Below are 26,669 nucleotides of genomic sequence, written 5' to 3' on the forward strand. Positions count from 1 at the left end.
ATTTGTCCCCAAGGTTTGGAGTCAAGAGTCAAAATCCTAGCTCAAGACTCTAAGTTTTTTGACTCTCAGGTTCAGGCACATCTAACCTCCCTTAGGTTCAGGGAGGAAGAAAATGGAGTTTGGGGATGAAGGTAAGAAAGATGAAAATGCCTTCTAGGAAGAAATGCTTCCCAACCAAGATACACAAGAGAAAAGGGGCTAAATGGGGCTAGAGGGAGAGCAAAGGTTCTAAATTAGGTGCCAGGAATACTTCTCAGATTATTTTCTATCCTAGTCCATCTTCCAGCCCCTGTTCAAATTGAGTTAAAAGAATAAAGAGATAGTAATAAAAGCAGGGGCCTTGTAGCACCAGAATACCTGTAATAAACAGGGAACATAAAATCAACACTCCTTTGTCAACTGGTTACACAAGTGAAATATTTTCCCTACTTCAGCAAAAGCATAACAAAACAATAACTATTGAAGAACCCTAGAGCAGAGATTAGTAAAGGAGAGAGAAAGATACTGCCTACCAGAAAGCAAGAACTCATAACAAAGGCCAACAGTGGCATAAGCAGTGAGCTAGCTCAGCCCACACCAGGGGGTCAACTGGGAACTGGGGAGTCACAGGCTCCCATCAGGGGAAAAGAACATGACACTGTGGGGGCCACCTGGCAGTATAGGGAATGTATGAGATGTGATCAGGGGACTTCCCAAAGAGGCTTAGAGTATCGTAGTGGGACAGAGGTCCAGATGTTTTACAAATTGGGGCTAAGTGGTATTTTGTGGCTTTTAGAATTGCTAACACCTAGGGAAGACTAGAAAGCCTTTAATCTTGTGAGGAAGGCTAACCTACTTCTCTGCTATCCCATCTGAATTACTTTCAAGACTGGGGTAATCAAAGTAAATATATCTCTAACACAAAGAATGTCACACAGGTCTCAATACAAAGCAAACAATCTTCTAACAAGGAAATAATTCAACACAAATATACTGATTACTCGTGGTCTGGTTCCGGTCTGCTTTTCCATCCCCATCTTATATCCTTCCTTCCTCTGCCTCATGTTAGTCTTTCACTTCCCAAAATAGCCCCAACTCTATTTTTTCAACCTTACAGCCTTTGAACTTGTTCCTTCTGCCTAGAACTTGCATTCTAGAGCCCAGACTCCCTGCAGGGCTGGCTCCTCTTCAGGTTTCAGTTTAAATGGTGCTCCTCACCAGCTTTGCCCAGAAAAATAAACTAAAGCAGGCCTCCATCCCTATTATTCCTTATCACACTACTCTGAACTTTTCTGACAGAGACTTTCTCACCATTTTTATTTATAGATTCCTTTGCTCATGGATTTACTGTCTGTGTGGCTACCTCTGCTAAACCAAGAGCTCTCAGAGGACAGGCCCAAGTTTTGTTGTTCAGCAATACATACTCAGCCACCTAGGATTGTACCTGGCACGAAGAAGGGATCAATAAATATTTCTGACATGAATGCTTCCATTGGTGTCATAGAAAAACCTTCACTCACATGTAACTAGGTCTCATTCCTTTAAAACATGGGAAGCAGCAATATGATGGCAAGCAAGGGGCACTTCACCCTTTTAGTTCTGAGTACAATGCTTTCAATCTTCTCTCTAGAATGTTGAGAGGGCAGCTTTTCAGGCAGTAAGACAAACTAAATTTATTTTCCTCTATTCATCTCCATTTCTGATTGTCTTGACAATATGTGATTATAAAAAATGGAGTCTCCAAAAAACAGAAAGCACGAAGGGTCAAGAACACATATATATTTAACCATTCATTAACAACATCCATAAGCTCTGCTGGAGCTGGGTACAAATGAATGTTGCAACTAAGTCAAAAGTAAATACAGCTGGTGTATCTTTTCTAGTCAAATGCTTGGTGAATTCTTGGCACCCGAAAAGCAACTGAAAAAAGGGAGCTTTGTATTATTAGCAACTTGTGGAAGTTTCACTTTGCTAACAGATAGAGCCACCTCAGAATGGCTAAAGTAGAATGGCTTTAGAAAAAGGAACATTGAAGCAGGGTTTGGAAGAGTTTGGATCCTGTTCACGAACCAACACTGCGACATATGATGTTGGGCAAGCCACTTAACTTTTCATTCATAAAGTAACTAAATAATGGGCACCCTTCCCACCCACACACAGATTTTAAAAATCCCATGGCTTTTTCCAAATCTAATAATGATTTCTTTCCATTAAAACCTCATTGAGGGGTGTCTGGGTGGCTCAGTCAGTGAAGCATCTGCCTTTAGCTCAGGTCATGATCCTGGTCCTGGGATCAAGCCTCAAGTCAGGCTCCCTGCTCAGCGAGGAGTCTGCTTCTCCCTCTGCCCTTCCCCCTGATCATGATCTCTCTCTCTCTCTCTCTCAAATAAATAAAATCTTATAAAAAAATTTCATTGATTATGAATATAAACCTCCCTGAATTTTGCTACATTGTTATATGGACATCATTCAAATATATACCAACTCTACGTAAAAATGGCTAGAGAAGAAAGAGAAATGAATGAAAAAGCAGCTCACAAAATCACCTACCATATGGGGCCCAAACCACCTTATTTGAGCTGCCTACCTATTTTAGGAAATGAAGGCTTCTCTACTGTACACCTGTCACAGATATTAAAAGTTGAGGTAACTAAGAATGTAATGAATGGGAACAAGGCAAGAAGTGGAGTTATTAATTCCTTAAGTGCAGGCAAAATGCAGTCTTCATTACTTGGTCTGTCCTATAATTTTTGTTTCTCCAAGTACTTTGAAGGTTCCTGGCTTACCCTGTACTTTGACAAAACTGTGGCACTAAATGATGATATGACAGAGAAAAGCGATACACATTCCACCTATACGTGCTTCTCACCTCAGGTTCAGAAAGCAGCCAAGCTCTTCAATGAGACAGTTTTTCAAAGGTGGCATGAGCACAAAAATCCCTGCCTTCCAGTTGAAATAATCCTGTGGATTCTTTATTTAGGCTAGGCTTCTCCGGTTTACAGATGAAGAAACCAAGTCTAGAAAAGAGTAACTTCCTCAGGGTGAGTGAAGGGAATGCCACACTGAGTAGAACACAGGGACATAGGCAACATGGTATAAGGTAGTGAGCAAGCTTTAGAGAAGTGAGTCAGAACACCCAGGTTCAGGTCTACACTCTGCTACTTCTTAGCTGAGTGGCAAAGCAACATGGTATGGGTGGAAGAAAAATTCAGTAAAGATCTTGAAGTCTGCATCTTTCCCAGTTAATCACATACTAGCTGTGCAGCTTTGCGTCTTGGGTTCCTTGGCTGTAAAATGGAGTTGGGCTTCTACCAGATGGTTCTGAAGGTCCTTCCAGCTCTAAGACCTGGTGCTTCCATGCAAGTTCTACTTATGTGGATGCTGATGGATCTGGTCGCCAGTTACCACTGAGGGTGTTTAGCTTAGTACAGGCAGCAAGTCTGACAATGTTACATAAATTCTTTTGAGTGACGATTAAATGGCAGGGTAAAAAAAGGATGTTAAGTAAGAAAAAAAACCAAAGAACTAACCTACTTTTAGCTTGCCAGTTAGGCAAGCTAACACACTAAAAATCAAGAAGGGAGATTCACTAAAGTAAAAGAAAACAATTTTTAAGGGGGGAAAAATCATAGGAGCAAAAGAAATGCAAAGTAAGTAATAAAAAAAAAATCTAAAGATGAGCAGAAACTCTATTGTAACTCTATTTTTAAAGAAATGTGGGCTTGGAAAAAAAATCCAGAAATAGCTGTAACCTACTTTATGAAATCACAAACTTGACATTCTTGTAAAGCCAAAGAGGCCCCCCCAAAATGGACCTTTCAATAGGTACAATGGAGGGAGAAAAAGCCAACCCATCCTTATACAAAACCTTAAAGGTACCATGTTTCAGTCTGGTTGCCTTGACTGAAGGAATACCAATAGGAGGGCAACTGACATGACCAGGGAGCTTTGAATGGTGGTATTGCTCTCACATATACCAAAAAAGATGGCAATCCTTAAATCTTCAGCAATGAAGACCAGGTAGAACACAATGGAAACTTATTAAATCATGAAAGGTACAAATGTGCATCAAACCCTAGAAGCATCTCTGAAGCTTGAAAGAGATCCATTCTGGACATTAAAAGGAAGTGTGATGGGCCACCCGGGTGGCTCAGTGGATGGGCCTCTGCCTTCGGCCTAGGGCGTGATCCCGGGGTCCTGGGATCGAGTCCCACATCGGGCTCCCCGCAAGGAGCCTGCTTCTCCCTCTGCCTGTGTCTCTGCCTCTCTCTGTGTCTCTCATGAATAAATAAAATAAAATCTTTAATTAAGAAAAAAAAAAAAAAAGGGAAGTATGATGAAATCACGACTGGCCAGAATGCTCAAGCTTAGTTCATTGAATTTTCTGTTTAACCAAAGATGGGAGAGTTTGCTTTAAGGCCTCTTTTACAGAGAAATTAGGTTTTATAATTTAAGAACCAGAGACTTTAAACCCTTGTTTTGTATCATTATACAAAATGAGGCCAGAGTTTCCTCAATCCAGAGATCAAGACAGAGTTCTCTAAAGTCCAGGTAAAAATAAGGATGAAATCAATTAGAGCAAAGAACGGATGACCAAGGAAACATTTTCTCATGTTTAAGAAGAATAAGTATGTCCATTCTAAGAGAAAAAATATTTATCTACAGAAAAGATAAGCAGCAGGATATGAAATGCAAGCCATTTTATTTGATATGAAAGCAGAAACACAACCTGAATCCATCTTCCTGCTATACAGCTCCTTGATAATCAGCCTCCCTGCCATATGCCAAGGCCCAGCGACAAGTAGGGAGGACCCCTCCTCATCTCAGCACCTGTACTTTTAGGGAAAGACTGAAAAGTCCTAAGAAGCCAAACATGTTGTCACACTAGAAGATCCAAGTGTATGTCAAAAATAAAGCCTAGATTACAGGACTTCCTCAAGTAAAAGATGAACAATGTTTTTAATTTTTATTAATTCAAATCTATCTAGTCTAAATCACTGCTCTTAGATTATTCAATAAATTGAGGATGGCAGACATTTGTACATGTGTATGCAGGAGAATTATGTTCCAACAGTGACAGAAGATTATCATCTAAACATCAGATCTCATTGTACGAAATTAGAGTTATAGGAAGGGTAAATGAATTAGGCTAGATTTTTATCATTATACACATAGTCCAAAAAATATCTTTCAACTCAATAATCTCTAGTAACTTTTTGGTCTGTGGTCATTTTTCTCTTCTCAGAAAATCCAAATACTAAGTAGAACTGATTCTCTAAAGACTCCCGGATGATTTGGTGTCTATAGTTAATGTTTCTTTGTGGGAACTTACATTAATAGACAAACTCATAGGGCACCTGGGTGGTTCCGTTGATTAAGCATCTGACTCTTGGTTTTGGTGCATGTCGTGATCTCAAGCCCTGCTTCGGGCTCTATGCTGGGCATGGAACCTGCTTAAGATTCTCTCTCTCTCTGCCTCTCCCTGTTCCCCACCACTTGCACATATACTCTTTTCCTCAAAAATAAATAAATAAATAAATAAATAAATAAATAAATAAATAAATAAATAAATAAAAAAATAAAAAAAATCCATTATCGGAAACTCTACATTGATGATGATGTATAAAGAAGCAAAAGTCACCAAAAAAAAAAAAAAAATTTTTAACCAATGAACTGATCTCAGATAAAAATGTCATCACTCACACAAGTCCTCCATTTGAACATGAGCTTTTATCCTCACCCAGTATGTCAGTTTTGTCTTTAAGGAAAATCACAGACAAAAGACACTGATTAATGATCCGACAGTTCTAACAGTTAACAACTGGAGAGTAAACAACCGACAGGGATGAAGACAGAAAGATGAGGTCATATAAAAAAAGAGAGAAAACTGACAAAGCCTTTGGAGTATTTTTAAATGAGCCTCTTTTTTATTATGAAAGTCACTCACTAGCCTACCCTACAATTTTACTGCAAAACTTGCCCCTCTCCCAAAAAAGGTAACACTTGATTCTTTTTTTTCTAAGAAATAGCACATATTTGCTATTACAACCTAGTGTTAATTATGATACAATAAACTTATTTTTTATGATTTTTCTTCCGTTTTTCTAACTTAAAGTCCCAATCTAACCTTATATTTACTATTAAAGTTTGGATCCCACTTTAGACAGTGATCTACTATCCTGGGATAACAAGGATAGCTTCAACTAAATAGTAGTCTACCTTAAAATGCAGTTTCAAAACATTTTATACAAATTTGTGGACATATGTGAATTTAACAAAGAAATAGGACATGATCACAATCTTTTAAAGCTAACAGAAGGTAACATATACTCTCATAAAACATATCTTGATATTTTATTTTATGTTATCAAGTACGAGAATACTTGACTAGCTTGAATGCAAATCAGAACAAGTTCAGATGCTATTTCAGTGTAACAAATGTTTTTACAGGATTATTCCATGATCATGGAATAATCCTGTAAAAACATTTGTTAAATGTTGGGTTTAGAAAATTCACTATCATAATACCAACAGAATATTTTCAGAGTAACTAATAAATGAGATTAATGAGAGCTACATGACAATAAGGATATTATGATGAAACTCTATTTCTTTAGAATTGACTGGGTGATGGGCACTGAGGGGGGCACTTGACGGGATGAGCACTGGGTGTTATATGTTGGCAAATCGAATGCCAATAAAAAAAATATACAAAAAAAAAAAAAAAAAAAAGAATTGTCCCAACTGAAATTTAAGGTGATAAAATGGTTCAGAATTAAGTGGTTTCCATAGGGGTTGAATGGACATTCTCATCTGTACTGAACTATCTATGTGCACTTCACATTCCAAAAGGATTGTTCACCACACACATTCCCTTACTTCCATTAAGCAAGATTCTACTCAGATAAGAGGAAAAGGGTAAAGGCAGAAAAGAAGAGTATGCAACCTCCCAGAGAGAGCTAGAAAGAGTAGGAAAGTGTGCCTAGAATAGAACTAGAACTAAAAAGTTATGAATAATTGCATGCTTTCAGATTCTATCACAGAAATGTTAAGGAAGTATCTTTCTAGAAGTATGTATACATGGGTATACCTACAAAGGCGTCCATCTACAAATTGGATGGGTGATAAGGCTGCATGTCTGTAAGGTATGGTAACTGATAATGGTCTGGCAGAGATGAGGGCTGAGGGGGTTCATGCTTTATCAGCACACAGAAATGAGGGCTGATCAAATGTTTTGTATAGTGTCTGGACTATTCATACACTCCCAAGATCCAACAGCTAGAAACAATGTCTCTTGCCTCAAAATTATTCAAATTCATTCAGGCACTGACTGCTTCCTACCCTGTTTTACTGCTCTTTATTTACAGATCTTAATTATACTAAGAATTAAGATTTCCTGAAATTACAGTACCTGGCTCAGTGCTCATAAATTTCAACAGATACGCTATTGATTACCACTCTGAAGATATCAGCACACAGGTATGAATACATTAACTGAAGCTAAGAATTGGGATGCACAGAACAGGGATTGTGAAAAATATAGCACTTAGTGTTTTTTCTTTTTTTCTTTTTTCTTTTTTTTTTAAGCAATGGTATATGTGGCCTAGATTGTACTGCTTTTCAAAAACTTCACAACAATTATTATTTTTGGTGGTAACTGACGCTTGACGCTTGATGTGCCTTACGAGATGAATACACAGCCAGAGGTCTTTACATGAAGGCAAGGTCATGCTTTGATTTACTGTTGCAACCACTCTTTTTAATAGATCACTATTTGTCTCTTCACCACCTGTGGTTAGCCCAAAGCCACTGCTCAAAGAGCTCATTGCCAATGGTCTCAGAGTGGACTGGCCTGGGGCTACTGTTTCCTGTTAGACTACAGATACATCATTTGAAGCAGGTTTTTTTTTCTTTAGAACAAGCTAAAAGTATTTATTGCCTTCTCTTTAAAGGCTGGCAGGACAATGGCTACTAAAGTTTCCCAGATGATGTGCATGTGCTCCACATCAGAGGTAGGTATATCAAATACTTGTGAATCTACCCCAGGACTTTGTTAGTGAGCCCTTTTTGTTTTTTTAATGTTTGCTAAGTGTCTAAAGTATGGGTGATGAAACTGTTCACAAACATAGAGCCTGGTGTCTTGCAGTACTCAATGTGTGCTGATGGAGGTAGGCTATGACTGCTATTGCCATACTTCCAATTAGGTAGGGAAGTTGATGCTATGCTGGTGCCTCTTAGCACTATTTTTCACAAGGCAGGTTATGCTTCAGAGGTAAAAATCAGTGTTATCTTATGCCACAAATAGGCATTTATGTGAATTTATATGAGCAGGAAAGAACAGAAAATGAAGAACCTCACATTAGTATAATAATTTTGTGGCACTTTTGCTTCAGTTATATTTAGGACATTATGTATGTGGATATTGGATTAGAATGTAAAAAAATATTTCTGTGGGTCTCTGTAGGGGAAAAAAATGGAAAAGTGCTGCCTAGAGCTTCTGAAAGGCCATGTGTACCTTCCTAAATAAGTTTTCTACTTGGCTATCTTTAAATGGCCAATAGTCTAGATTTAAAACCTAATGAATGACTGAATGCTTTATTTATTTATATTTTTTACATGACTCTTTTTTTGTTGCTTTATTTTAAATTCTCTTACGCAGCATAGGGTAATTTTAATACTCCATCTGAAATGGTCTGGTCATGTGTGACCAAGGACTCCAACTATGGTATTTCTTCTTGAAATGCTTTTATTCTTCCAATGAGTTATTCTAAATATAAAAATCACTCTCTTGATACCATCTACATACCATTTATCCTTGTATTTCTACCTGACTAGAAACCAGAGATCATAGTAACCAATACCAAAGCCCTTCAAACAGAACTTGCTACTTGTGTGAACTCACAAAAGTATTTATTTCAAATCACTTTTCTCATTTTAACAATATTTAGAAAAGGCATAAATAGCATGCCTTCCACCCAGCATCTGAAGCAAGATTTCCACAATGCTGACTATACCTTAAAATACAAGATGAATTTTCTAGTATCATGAGATTTGAAACGATGAACACAGAAGGAGCTAAATGTTACAAAGCAAAGCATGATATTAAATAAGCTATATTCACTTTCTGAGATGGAGGTTTTAAAATTTCAGGAACAAAGTCTAATTAGCTAGATCTCATCTCTTCCATAATCTATTCACAAGAACTAAATACAAAAAGGAAAAAAGAAAAAAAAATATATATACCTTCACTGTCCTTGAATTTCTTGATTGCCACAATTTCATGTGTTTCCTGCAAAGGAAGAAAAGAGGCAGAAAGTCATTTCCCAGTGTTTTTGAAACTGGGAATCCCAACTGTCTGGGGGTATATTCAGGGACACAGAAGCAAGAAACCTGAGAGTAAAAAAATAGATCCTCGTCTTTCCCAGCCCCTCATTTCCTGGTTCCAAAATTCTCTTTCTTACCACCCTGCAGACATTGTCAGAAAAGGAAAAAAAATAAGGGGAAGAGAGAAGGGGACCAAGAGCAGAGATGGTGATAGACCACAGATAAACCAGAAATGTCAATGTCTTGAGGCTACACAAAAATGCCAGAATGACTGACAATATAATATACCATCATCTGTACTTCCTTCTGAAACTCAGGGACACATTGTCATTGGGCTTCTATCACAGAGAAAAGGCTTCTACAATACTTGTCCCCCATTTTAAACCTAAAGAGGGACAAACATCTGAGGCCAAATATCAATCACTATCTCCCTCCTGCCCTTATTTCGCTCTCCTGAATGGTAGTTTTTGAATAGAACTCTACTTTAAACTGAAACATTTAAAAAAAGATAAGGGCTGGAAAGGAAATGGCAATGCTCAGAACTAAGCACCACGAGGTTAAATAACTCATGTCTAATTCTGGTCTATAAAAGGAACAAAAAAAGCTTTTGGCAAAATAATATATAGATTTTTCAAAGTCAACATGTTACATAGAAAGGTCTTCTGACTCAGGTCTGCTTTTTTGTACTCTAAGTGGGTATACTTTCAGATCTGTAGGAGCAAATCTTTTAATAAAAAATTGTCCCTGCATCAAAACAAAGGCTGTAAAAATGCAGACAATAACCAACAAAGTACACATCATTAACTTATTAAAAATATACACTTTTTATAGCTGTTTACAAAAACAAAGGGGGATCGTGAAAGGAAGGAGGAATAAAAGAAAAATGACCACTTTAATTCTTATGCTCAACAACAAACCCTGAGTCATAACTAGGTCTGGGAAATAAAACCCTTTCTGCTTCTCATCTGCCCCTTGAAATAAGAAGAACCTGTTTCAAACTTTCATCTCTGCTATAGGAAAAAGAATTCCGAAAGTGCTGTAGACTATTGAGGAAGAGGGTTCTTAAGAGTATTATATTTTTGTTGTTAATGGAGGATTGATAGAATTGTAGAGTACAGACAGCTTCCAGGATACAATTTATTTGTACTCAGCCTTCCAGGTACTTTCCGATATTGGAAGGGTTTCGTTATTGGGAAGGAATAACTGCAAATTCAAAGTCATGTGGGGGACAATCAGCTAGAATATTAGTACATGTTGTGCCTGGTAACTCTGCTAGGTATGCTGCTCCCTCTTAACACACTCATACCATTTTCTCACCCTGCTTCTTTTCAAAAGGCTCTAGCCAGCAACCTACGAATGACATAAGAGAAAGAACAAACGCTCTCAGGAAACTCGGCTCCAGGCACAAGGAGGCAGCATGATATGCATCCAGGAAGAGAGTAAAACTGCTCACGCTGCAGCTCAGTTGGTTAAGCCTTTGGCTCAGGTCATGATCTCAGGGGTCCTTGGATCGAGCTCCAGTCAGGCTCCCCTGCTCAGCGAGTAGACTGCTTCTCCCTTTACTCTTCCCCCTGCTCATGTTCTCTCTCTCTAATACATAAAAATCAAATCTTAAAAAAAAAAAAAAAACTGCTCACATTTCAGCTGAGAGTTCTTCTAAGTCATGCTTCATCGTATACTGCACTCTAAATGGAGTCCCAAGGCATCTTTTTATTGCATCCTAAGTGTTAACTTTGTCTGATTTTATAAACGGTCTTGCTTAGTTCAAACTCACCCAGGATAGGACTACAAATTTACATTTACAACAAACTTAGTTACACCATCTTGAAGAAAGAAACTGATTAATTTCTGGCATTTCAAATAGAATGAATTGTATAAAACAGTGCCTGAAAATGGGTCAAATAAAATGAAATGTTTATTCTTTTATTTATCCTTTCACCAATGCCATGGAAATCCTCTCTCACTCTCTCTCTCAAACACACACACACACACAAATTCTCTCTCTCTCTCTCTCATTCACTCAATACAGTTTATATATTTAAAGAATGAAGCCAAACAGGTAAGAGTTTTCCACATAAAATCAATTCAATGCTTAGTGGAAACTACATGCATTTAAAATAACAGAAGATGCTGGAAAGAACCTAACATTTCACTTTTATCCGAACTGCTTAGAAAAATAATGCAGATTCATTACAGAAACCATAAAATATAAAAGACATAATCCTTGCTAGCACTTTCATTTATTTTCTCCCAGTAAATTTTTCTCAAATTGGAATAGTAATATTGTATATGGTGTTACATGTTTTTATTTCACTTGATACTGTATGTATGAGGTGTGCATTTTAAGCTGTCATTGAATAATTTTTAAAACCATTATTTTCTTAATGGACTGTTATTTAACTGATCTGTCAATGAACATACTTCAACATCTGCATCTTTATTTCCATAGAGTAAATTTTTCAAGTGATATAACTGGGTCAAAAGGAACATTAAGGCTCCTAATATTGCCAAAACAGATATCCCAAAATACATCATTTCACAGTTCCCTTCAACAATATATAAAAACACCCACTCTAAGACCATAGCCAATAGTAAACACAATCACTGAAAAAAGTCTTTAGACATCAGTGAGGTCAAAGAAGTTTCCTTCTATCAACTGGTCAATGAAAAAAGGTCTACTGAGGTTAACATTTTTTTTGAGGTTAATATTTTTCTTGATGATTCATAGATGTGAATCCATTGCCAAATTTTGTTACAAAAATTCTTCCCAGATTGATATGGTCATTAAATTATTTAGAGTCTGGTTGTTGTTGAAAATAACTTTTATTACTAGTCACATTTTTTGTATATATGCCTTTATGTCCACTACTTTTGTGTTTGAAGTCCTTACTTAGCTTGAGTATGGTTAATATTCATCCACACTTATTTCTCAATATTTTAATGATTTAATTTCTTTCCTTGTCTTTATCCATCTGTAATTTAATATATGACATGGTAAAAGAATCTGTATTTAATATAATTCTGAATACTGAATCAATTTTCCCAATACTTTCTACCATGGATTTTTTAGTTGTTCTATCTCAGCATTCTTACATATATGCTTCAGATTTTCTTTCAGAGCTTTCTAGTCTAGTCTACACAACTGATCTGTTGATTCTTATGTTAGAACCAATTTAAATTACTCTGACCTGTTTTATTTATTTTTATCTGAGAGAGACAGAGAGCACACATGAACAGGGAGAGGAGCAGAGGGGAAAGGAAAAGGAGGAGAAAAGAATCTCAAGCAGATCTCAGCATGGGGCTCAATACCACAATCCTGAGATCGTGACCTGAGCCAAAATCAAGCATCTAGCACTTAACCAACTGAGCCACCCAGAGGCCCCTATTGTGACCGGTTTAAAATTAATCTGGGATTATATAGACCCTGGTTCTTCTTTTACCGTTTTGTCAAATTTATTTTTGAGGACAGATTTTGGCTGCTGTACTTAATTTGTAATTACACACATGTGAGCAATTATATGTAATCTGTATTGCTTTATATATTTGATTGGCTTCGATCTTTACATCTAGTCTTTTTCTACAGTGGTTTTCACATTTTTTTAGAGCTTGATTTGCATTAAGTTTTTGCTTAATGTGCATCTTTGAGAGGCTTTCTGAGGAAGTACCCTATTTTCCAAGTCATTACATGTGGGCAAGTCCTCACACATGCATGGCAACTTGGCAGGGATAAAATTTTGGGAAGGCAGCCTTACATTCTCCACTATCTTCAGGGTCCCAGTAAAGTTGTATGCATTGTAAAGCCCTGGAGAGTGCCATTCACATCACAGACATTGTAGGTTTGTGTGTTTATTATTTCCAGGGCAGCCCCGGTGGCTCAGAGGTTTAGCGCTGCCTTGGGCCCGGGGTGTGATCCTGGAGACCCAGGATCGAGTCCCACATCAGGCTCCCTGCATAGAGCCTGCTTCTCCTTCTGCCTGTGTCTCTGCCTCGCTGTGTGTGTGTCTCTCATGAATAAATAAAATAAAACAATTTTCCAGCACATAGGAGTAAAGTCTATAATAAAATCCATGTACTTTTTCTCCATACACTTTCTTCTTCTTTCAAGAAGAAACTGAAGTCTGAGGCCAATTTGATTTTTGTTCCAACATAGATAACTTGGTTTATGCCTAGATCCTTTTTTTTTTTTTTTAATTTATTTATGATAGTCACACAGAGAGAGAGAGAGGCAGAGACACACAGGCAGAGGGAGAAGCAGGCTCCATGCACCGGGAGCCAACATGGGATTCGATCCCGGGTCTCCAGGATCGTGCCCTGGGCCAAAGGCAGGCGCCAAACCACTGCGCCACCCAGGGATCCCTATGCCTAGATCCTATTAGGACTTTTCCTTTTCCTTGGAATATAATTTAAATTACCAGAATATATCTAGAAGAGAGTCTGGGTGGGGGAGCACTGAACTAATATTATCTGAAAATCAATGAAATTAGGAAAGTTTTCTTCTAGCAACCTTAAATGCTGTTTCTAGATCTCTTTTCCTAATATTTTTCACTAGAAACCTTGTAACTTTTAGGTTGGATCTTTCATACTTGCTTTATATATTTTATTCACTACTGCATAAGTGCCTAGAATAGCAGGCACATAGTAGGTTCAGTAAATATTTCATGAGTGAATTAATCAAAATCGCTGCATCAATTTTGTTCTTTTACTTCTTCCATTTTAGGTTTCTTTATCATCTTATTTCAGCTGACTTCAACTTAGCAATTTTTCCCTTGTTTCAGCTTGTTCTCACTATAGAGGTCATATCTTCCTGGCTTTCCTTGAGAAGACTGCATCTGCTTATTACAAAAACTCATTTTTAGAACTATTGCTTTTAAATCTTCAGAGCAAAGTTTTCTTTATCTTCCCATTAGGTACACATCCCTAATTTTTTTTTTTTTTTAACTCATCTCTACTAAGATTGGAAGAGATTCACTAGGCCTGGCACATGAAGGGCTAGTTGGGGTTTTTCAGCCACCTGAACTTCAAAAGCACATCAATGCACCTGAGTCCAATGTTAAACTCTGGATTCCAGCAAACATTCTTCTCATTGGGTTGGCTGGTCTGAAGCTGGATCACCTATGCAGGGTTGTTAGAATAAGTTGTTTGCTGAACCTACACTTCCTAGCACATCCCATTCCCTCTCCTCTACATTCACCACACCTTGCCATGGGGGTCTATGAATCCTATGACGCAACTTGCTGCTTCCAGTCCTTCTTTGCTTCTTGTCATATTGTAGTTGGGGTGCTTAGTCTCTGAAAAGACCTGGCAATACAGGTGCTGATGTAGGCTACTCGGGGGACAGAGAAGTCCAGCTCCCTCAGGGTCAGATGACAGTTAGATGGTTGCCTGTTTCCAGCTCCAGTGGGGCATGGGTCCAACCAAGCTTTTTTGCTACTCCATTTTGACAGGTTGCCCTATTCTGGTTCAGAAAGCAGAATAAGGAGCATGATGTTCTGTATTTTTCAATCCACCTCCCTGGACTTTGCTAACAATCTTCAATTTCTGGTTTCTTAATTTACAGAAATTTTAGGAGTTTTTGGTTTTTCAAAATCTCTTCATGGGTATTTATTGGAGAGGTAAAAAGTGATACATCAAGTTTTATTACTTGTACTACCACCCTGAGATGCTACACATAATATGGGTGTAGACAAAGAAGAAAGATATATGAAAAATAGTTCTAAAGAACTGTGTTTTAAATTCAATTTATTCACAAAAGCATGCCATTGCCCCCACAACGTCTGCAACAGAATGTCACCAGCTGTAGTCAGCATGATAGGCATAATTTTCTACTTGTTTCAGTATCTTACTTCGTTAAAACAGTTAAAAGCTGACATTATGAACAATAAACTAATGATATGATAAAATATGTAAAAACCATTAATAATAATTCCATGCATCACCCTTAATTTTGTCTCAAAATTGAATTACTTTCGAATGCAAAAAGATAGAGGTTCCTAAATTGTACTGCTATCTCCATGTGTGAACAAGCTATATCAAGGCATTTAACATTTACCAAAATAAATTTCCTCAGCTGAAAAAAAAATTAGAAAGAGAATGAAAAATAAATTTTATGAGTAGTAAAAAATAGAAAAATATCCAGAGGACCTATATTTCTTCCAGTATTCTCAAGATCTCCACCACATAAAAATCATGCCTCTATCATCGAACAACCATCCTGGACACAGAGACTTGTAACCCAAACTGACTCCTGCTATCGACTGTCTAAAGCTCCCTAGTCATTGGTTTATGGCCAGAATCAACTGTTCCTCAAAATGCTGGCAAAGCAAATAATTGGTATTAACAATCATAAAATTTACTAAGTTATTTAAAATGCAGTTACATAACTTGATTTAATTATGCTCTGGAACAGTGAATTCTCTAAATTGACCATATACTTTATAAAGAAGTATCAAGAATTATTATTTTAAATGTTTTGCTCTGTAATTTAAAATATCGATCATGCATTATAAAAGAGAACAGAAAAAAAAGTGATTTTATTTTACTCTACTATTCATGGATTCCGAAGTTTATACTATACAATTCATTTCGTATTAATTACTCCCTGAGGAAGCCATTCCTTGGGAGAAATTCTTTATTTCTTCATCCAAATTGCAGGAGATACAATTTGACACTAAAGTATTTTAAAATATTTCAGTCCATGATTTGTATGTAAACACCTCAACCATCTTAAGTTCTTTTACACATTGACATGCAAAACCCTGCAAATGTAGACACTGTTGCCAGACAGACCAATATGGTACCTGAAACAGCAAACTTTATTTCAGATTAAATACTTTTTGCACCATGCCCTATGCTAAGTGCTTCCCATGTATTATCTCATTTAATCCTCAAATCACTCTCTGAAGAAGATCTTACCATCATGTTCATTTTATGAATCAGGATGTACTGAGTTGTATGGGGATTTTTTGTTTGTTTTTTGAGTACAGTTGACACACAATGTTACATTAGTTTCAGGTGTACAACATAGTGATTCAACACTGAGTTTTAATGAGGTTCTGTAACTTACCCTAAGATCATATGGCTAAGAAGAAATAGAGCTAAGGTTTTAAACCCAGGAAGTCTGATTCTGGAGGCCATTTCTCACCCATGGTCATGCTCTACCACCTTCACAAGCCACAGATATAAATTTTGTTGTTAAAAAGGATATATTCTGGGGACACCTGGGTGGCTCAGCGGTTGAGCTCCTGCCTTCCACCCAGGGCATGATCCTAGAGTCCCAGGATCGAGTATCACATCGGACTCCCACCATGGAGCCTGCCTCTTTTTTTGCCTGTGTCTCTGCCTCTCTCTCTGTGTGTTTCTCACAAATAAATAAATAAAATCTTTTTCTTTTAAATAAAATCTTTAAAAAAAAAATCTTTAAAAAAATAAAAATAAAAAGGATATATTCTGAAACATGCACACCTCCACAATGGGGAGGCATTGTTATTTCTCATCTGTGTCTTTCTCAAAAATAATAGTTTTCTAATGTCTGTTATAATATTTATACACCTAAAAGTATGTGCAAAAATTTCATTTTTCCATCTTTATTCTCTTATGTTACAGATACCTTCTTAAACAACTTAAAGAAATTACTTTTAACATTATGAGCAAAATTATAAAGTGGGAGTAAATAAAGCACTGGATACATTACATGGCAGGTAGATACAACTAACATGTGTTTGCCAAGTACCATAGAATACAAGTTATTAACCAGGATACACAATGATGAAAACTAAACTGCCTTCCAAGAAATCTCTTTACTTGTATTATTTATTGCGTACAAACTACCGTAGTTTGCCAATATTAAAAGTTAGGTTAACTACCAAATTGAAGTATTTCAGACCATATCAGGAAGGAAAACAATCTATAGAAAAGAAGGAGAGCATTTCTGTCAGTCAGTCATCTAAGAACAGTCTATTAGGCCCTTACTTTATATGAGGTTTTATATGACATCTTAGGTTTGACATGAGTAAATGAAGCATATCATATACACATAAGCCAATATGTTGATATGTAATAATGCATGTCAGTAAATTAAAGTTTATAACAATAGTTTAAAAGTACAAGTGTTATGCCACAGGAGTTCAAAACAGATTGATCATGTAAATATACAGGAAAAAATGTCAGATTTAAGTCAATAATATGTTGATTTGCTTCTGATCATTCTCTCTTGCTGAAATGTAAAAGGACATAAACATACCTTCGTTCACTCCCATAACTTCTCTCCCTAGAGGTAACTTCTATCCTGAAATTGTTATGTACCACTCCCATGCACATTTTTATTATTACAAATGAATTTACCCATAAGCAATTTTACTACTGTTTTGAACACTGAAAATCACGTAAGTGGCATGTTACTTGTGAGCATCTTTTTCCAACAGCTTTTTGTTTTTAAGCACAACATTGTGTTTGAGACTTAAACATAAATCTAGTTCAGTGGCACTCAGTGTAGAGACTGTGTACCTCCCCCCACCCCGGGGACATCTGGCAATATCTAGAGATCCTTTTGGTTGTCACAAAGGGGTGGAGTGAAGGCTACTGGCATCTACTGGGTGAAGCCCAGGGCTGTTGCTGAACATCCTACAGTGCACAGGATGGCCCCCATGAAATTACCCAGTCCCAGATGTCAAAATTGCTGGCATTGAAAAACTCTGTTCTAGTTTACTCATTTTAACTGTTTTGGGGGTTCTACTATAAACACTTCCCCTTAAAAGAAAAACTGATCACTTTTTGAGGAGATCAAATAAAAATTTTTTAAAGTATATACTGTGAATACAAATTTTAGGTAAAAATGAGTTGATTAAAAGACTAACTCTTCAAAAATTATTAAAGCTATTAATCATGGCACTAAAATGTTTACACTCATCTCATTTTCATAAAATGATTACTTTTATAACTTTTGTAATATGGCCCCATTTAAACATATAGTGGAATATACCAAAAGATATATAAAAATATATTATTTAATTTAAGATTTTATTTATTTATTCATGAGAGACAGAGAGAGAGAGAGAGAGAGGCAGAGACACAGGCATTGGGAGAAGCAGGCTCCCCGTGGGGTGCCTGAAACGGGACTGGATCTCAGGACCCCATGACCTGAGCTAATGGTAGCTGCTCAACCACTGAGCCACCAGGCTCCCCTATTTACATTTTTGTTAAAAAGTCAGTTATGCTTTTTCAACTGGCCCAAAACAATTCAGCAGTCATACAAAGCTAACAAAACTGCTACAAAGGTTCATCTTATGGGGATATTGTTACAGGAAATACTGGTGTAAATTCTAAAATGTCCATGATTTGTATGCTAAGAGTACTTCATAAAAACTCTTATATTTTAAAAAGCATTACAAGGAAAACTCATAATTTACTAAATGCTCAGCTTCTAAAACGAGGATAGTCTCATGAAAATATTAATACATTATCAAGAATATGAGAGAGCATGCAGCCAAAAAAGGAAGATGTGGGAAGTGGAATCTTAAGATTTACATCAAAAACAACTGCCTTCAAGCCAAGTCAGTAATAAAATTCCTATGCAGCAAAACCTAGTTTCTCATTTATTTCCATTAAAACATCATATCTCTTCTGCCCTACTCTGGGCTGGAAATGCCCTCCAGAAATCTTTACTGATGTAAGAGGACAGTAAATGAAATATAAAATATCTAGATAAAATGCCTCACCATTCCCTCTTTTCTCCCCTCTAAACCTGGTCCTGTCTTCTGTCCCCGTATCTCAGTGAACAGATAATAATCTAGCTGGATATTTAGGATCATTCTTGATATCTCCCTTGTCTGCACTCCCAAATCCATCCAAGTGCTGTTGGATTTTGCCTTCTAAATCTTTTTCAAATCAGTCCACAGTTCTCTACCTGACTCCTATCCCAATTCTAGCCTTTTGCATTCCCACTTGGGAATGCAACTTTTTTCTTTAAAAAGTTTCCAAAAAATGAAGATTATGAAATATAAGACCCTTCAAAGTTTTCATCTGGCCCTCTTCAGAAGCCCTTTAGTAGTCAAGTATTTGAATAAGCTCTTAAAACTCAGAAGGAATTAGAGTGTCTTGATTAAAAACCTGTTTTGCTATCTGGCTACTCTGGCCTCCTACAGATCATAAAAATGCACTGTAAAACTGATACTGCTTTCTTTCTGTTAAAAATTTCTTCTTTAGGGCACCTGGGTGGCTCAGTTGATTGGGTGTCTGCCTTCAGCTCAGGTCATGATCCCAGGGTCCTGGGATGGAGCCCTGCATCAGGCTCCCAGGTCAGCAGGAAGTCGGCTTCCCACCGCCCTGCCATGCACACGACGCGTGCGCTCTCTCTCTCTCTCTCTCAAATAAATAGAATCTTCAAAAAAATGAAAAAATTTTTTGAGAGAACACGTACAGGAGAACACAAGTAGGGGGAGGGGCAGAGGGAGAAACAGCCTTCGAGCAGGGAGCCAGACAGGGGTTGGATCTCTGGGTCCCAGGATCATCACCTGAGCTGAAGGCAGACACTTAACCGACTTAGCCACCCAGGCACCCCTAAAAATTTCTTCTTTAGCACTGCTATAAAATGGCTGCAGTTGCAAGGTTGCCCATATTTGTCAAGTTATATAAGAAGGCTTACTCACTTAAAAATTAGTATTTATTTATTTCTCCACCTGAAACAAAATAAAGATTGTTATCCTTCACCGTCACCTCTACTCCATTCTGTGACAAAACTAGTGAGATTTCCTTTAGCCTGGAAAAACATAATATGAAAACAGAGATATCACATAACTACTAATATCTAATATTTGTGTGATACAAAGCATTCCTAGTGATGGAAATAGTTGCAGATCTGAGAACTGGCTAACACTGTGCTTATGGTGCTGTTTAGTAACGTGGTCACCAAATTCTTAGTGCAAACATGCTGCAAACATCTAGTCATTTTGTATTAGTGGTGTTTGGGGGAAATCAAAGAAAAAGGGTAATTCTTGGGCCCATGTGGAGCAGAAGGAAGGGAAGAGCCTCTAGAGGTGAGATAAAAGACCATCAGTTTTGTGGGAAGAAAAAACCAAAAGGAGAGGCTCTCTTGTAAATGTAAGCCACATTCTTAAGGAGGCCACTGGAATTCCTACACTAAAGTCTTCCACTATTTTTTATTTGAACATTAAAATGAATATATCCAGTAATAGTGTGAGACTTGGGGCCACAAATATAAGAATAAAAACCATAAAAGTCTAGGAACATTTAGTTGATAAGTACAAACAAGCCAACATACCCGGAAAGCCCCTGTAAGTACTTCTAATAGGCCCAGAATGCCTGTTAGTGAATCAGTATCAACCTGGGCAGTGGCTGATACTATCAAAAGATGTAACCATGATTAAGGAAATTAGTTCATATAGAGCTGTACACTTAAAATGGGTACATCTTATTGTATATAAGAAGGTATATGCTTATATGTAAATTATATCTCAAAAGATTTAAAATGAATTATTTAAAAATAATTTATCTCATAGATCAATATAAATTTGCTACCCTATTTTAATATTATAATTACTAAAAAGTTCAAAAAATAAAATGCAGTTGTTAAGATGAAAAATCAGGTATCCAAAGAACAAATTTCACTAACCCCTATTGCAGAGAAAATAACAATTCTTTTCAATAGAAAGAGACTTTCAAAACAATTTAGCTCCGTATTTATAAATCATACAAAATTCGAGATACCTGATTTTCATAACTCTTTCAGACATCATATACAGATGCTCTCAAATCATTTTGTCTATACCACACTCAGACTGTGGTTATATCCGCAAGTGAAAGGAAATCTCAAAGAGTACATGGCAAGGATGCCTGTCAGAGGGCATTTTAGTTTAGTAATGTTAACCATCATGTTTGTACTACAGTTACTGTGCAATTGTGTTCAAATTTTATTTCATTTTGCCCTTATTTTACAATAAGCAGATAATGAGAAAATGAAAACTTCACCTCTAGTGATCAATTGAGAAGATAGTATTAATTAGGCATGCCAAATGCAAGCAATCTACATCCTCAATCAGACAATCATTGACTTTAAGCTGTGTTCCATAGTGAACAAAGAGTACAAAATTTAAGTTTAACGCTGGAAATACATCCTCAAAGACTAAAACTAAGATGTGCCAAGAAAATGTAGCCTTTTAGTTTTCTGTAACTTTTAACCTTTCTTCCCAAGCTCTGACCTTGATTTAATTTGCATTCCATGGTAGCTCAGTCTTTTTTAGTTTATGGTCTCTTTCTTTCTTTCTTTCTTTTTTTAAAGTTTTTATTTATTTATTCATGAGAGACACAGAGAGAGAGAGAGAGGCAGAGACATAGGCAAAGAGAGAAGCAAGCTCCATGCAGGGAGCCTGATGTGAGACTCAATCCTGGGACTCCAGGACTACACCCGGGCCAAAGGCAGATGCTTAACCGCTGAGCCATCCAGGGATCCCCTATGGTCTCTTTCATGTACATGGTCAGTTTCCCCCTCAGATTTTCTGTTTCTACCAAGATGGCAGATGGATGAATGGGTGTGGATTGGGGTTACAGAACTTCATTGTGGTAAGGGAAGGGCTCTCAGATAAATATACATAGGCTCTTTTGCTGTCCCCTGGGACTCTGGTCTCCAAAAGACAATGTTCCTTATAGGCCTGGACCCCAGACACTGGCCTGATGCTGCTGTTGGACCCCACAGGGACTGTGGACTCAGGTATGTGCTCTTGGCTTATAGCCCAGGTCTGGCTCCTCCTCAGCTGTAATTGGTGAAGATATCCAGACTCCTCAATCTCATTTATACCCATGACCTAACAATCAACTACAGTGTTACTGGCTTGCCCCTCAACATAGCATTCCTACTGACAGGTTTACTGGCTCTCAACCCAGCCACTTGGAGTATGCAGTAACTTTGAGATTCCTTAGAAGCCAATCACAAGATGAAGGGAACCCAAGAATCCTCTCTCCCTCCACCTAACCACAGCATGCCACATTTTACTCTGCTGTTGCTGCTTCCACTATGATGAGGCAACTTTGCCAGGCAGTTCCTTCAGTTCAAAGAGGGGAAGAGGGCATAAGCTTCCTTCACTTTTGGCTTTACCCTCTCTAAATACAGAATTTCAGTTCCCTGAGGTAATGGGGGACAGGGGAAGAGAGAATGTCAAGACTTGCCTGCCCTAACTCTGCCTGTTTGGCTCACATCCCTTTGGCACCCAGAATGGCTGCCTTTCATCTCTCTTTTAAGTCTTAGTAATTTCCCCTACAAAGAGGCATTCACTCTACTCTCTTACCTGAAACCATGATAGGAGAAAAAGGAGAAAAAAAATCCAACTTATTGATCCAAGATACATCACCAGATATTCCATAAATATTACCTCTGTTAAATATATAAAGATTCAGGTACAATGACAGGGGGGAAAAAAAGTTTTTAACTATAATTGACTGATGAACTACATAAAAAAAACATGGTCCAAATGAAGACAAAAATCTACTGTCCTGCTTTAGTAATGATAGATCGGTTGCTACAGATCCCTTTATTGATGGAAGGAATGACTGTGCCTAGCTTTCTCAGGGCCAATTTTTTCCAGGAAATTGTGTAGATACTAATGAAGTCAGCATACTTAAGTTTTGCAGACATTGGTGGGTAAACAATGTATGGAATGCTAACAATAGTAGAGTTACCTATGATAGAGGCAAGTTGCTCACTGCTTCCTGGGAGCATTAACAAAAACCAGACCCACTAAAAAACAAAAAACAAAACAAAACAAAAACCAGACCCATGAGTATATACTCACAACTTCTGTTCAAGTTAGAAACATTACTGCTCAAATGATTATTAAACCACCGCTTAAGAATTTCTGATTCTGGGATCCCTGGGTGGCGCAGCGGTTTGGCGCCTGCCTTTGGCCCAGGGCGCGATCCTGGAGACCTGGGATCGAATCCCACGTCAGGCTCCCGATGCATGGAGCCTGCTTCTCCCTCTGCCTATGTCTCTGCCTCTCTCTCTCTCTCTCTCTCTCTCTCTCTCTCTGTATGACTATCATAAATAAATAAAAAATTTAAAAAAAATAATGGCCCTAGACAAGGCAGGCTTGTGTTACTGCTCTGACCTCATCACCTCCTAGTACTTTAAAAAAAAAAAAAAAAAGAATTTCTGATTCTACCAAAAAAAAAAATTTGATTCTATTTTGCTTTTATTCATCAATAAGCTGATAAATTGTACATGCATATAAAAAATCTAAAATCTATAAATCTTCATTTTGGGTCCTACTTTTGCATTTTCCTATAAAAGAAGAAAAATGAGAGTACTGAAAACCAGTAAAGAAAGCCAAAACACCATGTTTTCTTCTAATTCATGAGAAATATGCCTGGGTTTCAGGACAGAAACATGCTTAAGGGAACTCCAAAATTCAAAAGCAACAGAAATTATGTTCTATATAACATCTTAAAGCTACTAAGGCATAAGATCCTCCAGCTTACTTTGCCAAAATGTAAAAGACTGAGAGTGAGAGAAACTCAGAAGCTCTCTGTTCAAACAACTGAACTGGATTACCTCTAGGGACCTCATGATCATGCATTCTGATAAGATACGCTCACACACATGCACACAAAAATGGTACAACTAAAATCTGAAACAAATTCCGAGTCACCATTTTGCTGTAACCATGTCCAGTAGAAAACTGAAAATTATATTCAACATAGGTAGCAACAGTTTTTCTTCTCTTAAAAACTTATTTTCAAAGTATCTAGTTAATTACAACTTAGGATGCCTGGGTGGCTCAGCAGTTGAGCACCTGCCTTCAGCTCAGGGCATGATCCTGGAGTCCCGGTATCAAGTCCCACGTCAGGCTCCCTACATGGAGTCTGCTTCTTTCTCTGCTTATGCCTCTGCCTCTGTGTGTGTGTGTGTGTGTGTGTCTCTCATGAATAAATAAAATCTTTTTTTAAAAATGTTAATTACAACTTCTTTTCTCTTTTATGCATTGTGAAGACTAGAGAACGCCAGATTCACTTTCTCTTACCATAGAAAGAAAGGAGTTATCAAACATAAAACAGCCTAAATATTTTTGAAAGAGCAAGTCTGGTTTGCCCTTCAATCCAAGTACCCAGCACTTTATCTTACATATAATAGCTACATAACAAAAATGTCTGCAAAATTGAATTGTACCATCTTGTTGTACAGGCATGGAACTGTTTATCAGCATCACATAAGGAAGCTGAATGACCTAAAAAAAAAAGCCACCTTAAGTGAAAAAGCAAAAGAGGAGAGGACAAAAATCCCAAAAGTGGCCATGCTTTTGAAACAACTGTGCAATAGAAGTCTCAAGCAGTTCACTGTTTTGAGAGAATTAGCCAAAAAACACTATATAACGTGAACAAAATTCTTGTGTGGTTGGTTATTTGATGTCAAGAGTATCACTGAAGCATTCTAGTTGAAACCTGCTTCTAGTAATATTCTCCAAAGGCCTCTGAGAGGTCATTAGTTTGCACACAAGAGATATTTCAAACATACTCTGCTGCCAATCACCTGGGAAAAGAAAGATGTATTACATACCATGCAGCCTGTCAACTTTTCAAGGCTTGCAGTATAGGGTTTTAATTCTATGCTTCATCTCCTAACTTAAAAAAAGAGAAAAAGAAAAACCCCAAAATAACAACAACCCCTGCTCCTGTCACACCTAATCATTTGTGGTTTCTCAAGTGAACTTTCACACATACTTGCTTACACTCTACTGCCAGCATTCATCCTTTCTTCATTCATTCATTTATTCAATCAACAAACATTTTCCAAGCTCCTATCAGGTGACAGGTACTGTGCTAAGCAAAGCAAGGCAATAGAATATTTATTTGAGTGAGAGACTACCCATAGAGGTGACTTTTTTTAAGCTACTTCTTAAATCACAAGAAGCCAACCCTGCTACTTCTAATTAATTTTTTTTTTTCCTTATTAACACTCTCCCTTGAGGAGCACCTGGGTGGCTCAGTTGGATAAATGTCTGCCTTCAACTCTGGTCATGATCCCAGGGTCCTAGGATGGAACCCCATCACCGGGCCTCCCTGCTTGGTGAGGAGCCTGCTTCTCCCTGTCCCTCTGCAGCTCCCCCTGACTGTGTGTACTCTCTCTCACTCACTCTGCCTCTGTGTGTTAAACAAATAAATAAAATCTTTTAAAATGAAAAAAACAAAAAACCTTCCTCTGGGAAGCACTCCAAGATCCCTCCAGCTTGTTTTGTATGTTCCTTTTTTGTGGTCCCTAGCACCCTATCCATACCTCCAACTAAGCACTTACCATACTTGCACTAGAATCTGGGATTTGCCATTCAGCCTCACTTCCTATCTCAGACTGTAAGATCCATAAGCCTAGATGTTTCCATAACTCTATACCCCAAAGACCTAGCAGAAAGACACTCCAAAAGAGTAGGCTAAATGAGTTTCGTATTTTAGCTGCTCTAAGAACCTCTTAACAATCTTACAGGGACTGAGAAGAAATGAGGCAATGGACACAGAGAGAATAGAGATTATGTATGTAAATTTTAACTAAAAACATCACAGAAAATAAAGACTAAAACAGTATCTTGTTAAAAAGACCAACCACCTGAGTTCTGACATGAGCAATTTATTTGACATTTTCATGCTCTGAAAGCCTATGAACTCCTCAAGGGCAGAGACCACATTCCAATCACTATGTTGTCATGAGACTTTCTCTTCTAGAATATGGGCTCTCCACAATCATGAACCATGCCCTATTTTGTTCTTTATCCCAAACATCCAGCAGAACTCACTACAGCAAGTGCTTTAACAAATGTCTGCTTAATGAATTAACTTGAAGTTTTAAAACTCACTCCTGTGGTTTCTCTGAAGCTAGGACTAACAAAGATTCCTTTATACATCAATAAAGAATGTATTTAATGATAATAAATCAATATGAATTTGAAAGATCTGCTTCAGATAAATCACATACTGCTTAAGTGCCTATGGAAATTTAAGCACCAATGACATGAAAATGCAAACTAATGAATTATTTTAAGAGAAATTATACATTATTCTCTAACACAACATGACAGAAATTTTATATTCAACACTATGTTTATAAGGAATAGAACAAACTTATATTACCTAGTACACAGAATATGTAAGCAAAACTTGATTCCTCATTTTAAATAAATGAGGAAATTTAAATTTTCACTTAAAAAGAAGGTAAAGGGCAGCATGAATCTCTTCTGAACAGAACTTGATTACATTATAAGTACCTTACCATAAGCCCCTAAAGTAGAATTTAAATCTAATGGCATGGAAATCATTACCATAATGACTTGTGAATCACATCCTTCTAGTTATTCTACTAGCAGTATTTGAACAAA

The 26,669-nt window shown here is 37.3% G+C and overlaps 1 protein-coding gene across 20 annotated transcripts in view; it reads right to left on the minus strand.

Moving 5' to 3' along the window:
* CDKL5 (cyclin dependent kinase like 5) overlaps nt 1-26,669 on the minus strand; it is a 213,662-nt gene that overhangs the window by 66,353 nt on the left and 120,640 nt on the right. For all 20 annotated transcript variants that reach the window (XM_072816790.1, XM_072816776.1, XM_072816786.1 and 17 more), the window contains one exon: nt 9,223-9,268. In XM_072816790.1, the coding sequence (XP_072672891.1) occupies nt 9,223-9,268 (46 nt within the window). The remainder of the gene's footprint in view (nt 1-9,222; nt 9,269-26,669) is intronic.

This window comes from Canis lupus, chromosome X, assembly GCF_048164855.1.
Source record: "Canis lupus baileyi chromosome X, mCanLup2.hap1, whole genome shotgun sequence".
NCBI classification, from domain to species: Eukaryota; Metazoa; Chordata; class Mammalia; order Carnivora; family Canidae; genus Canis; species Canis lupus.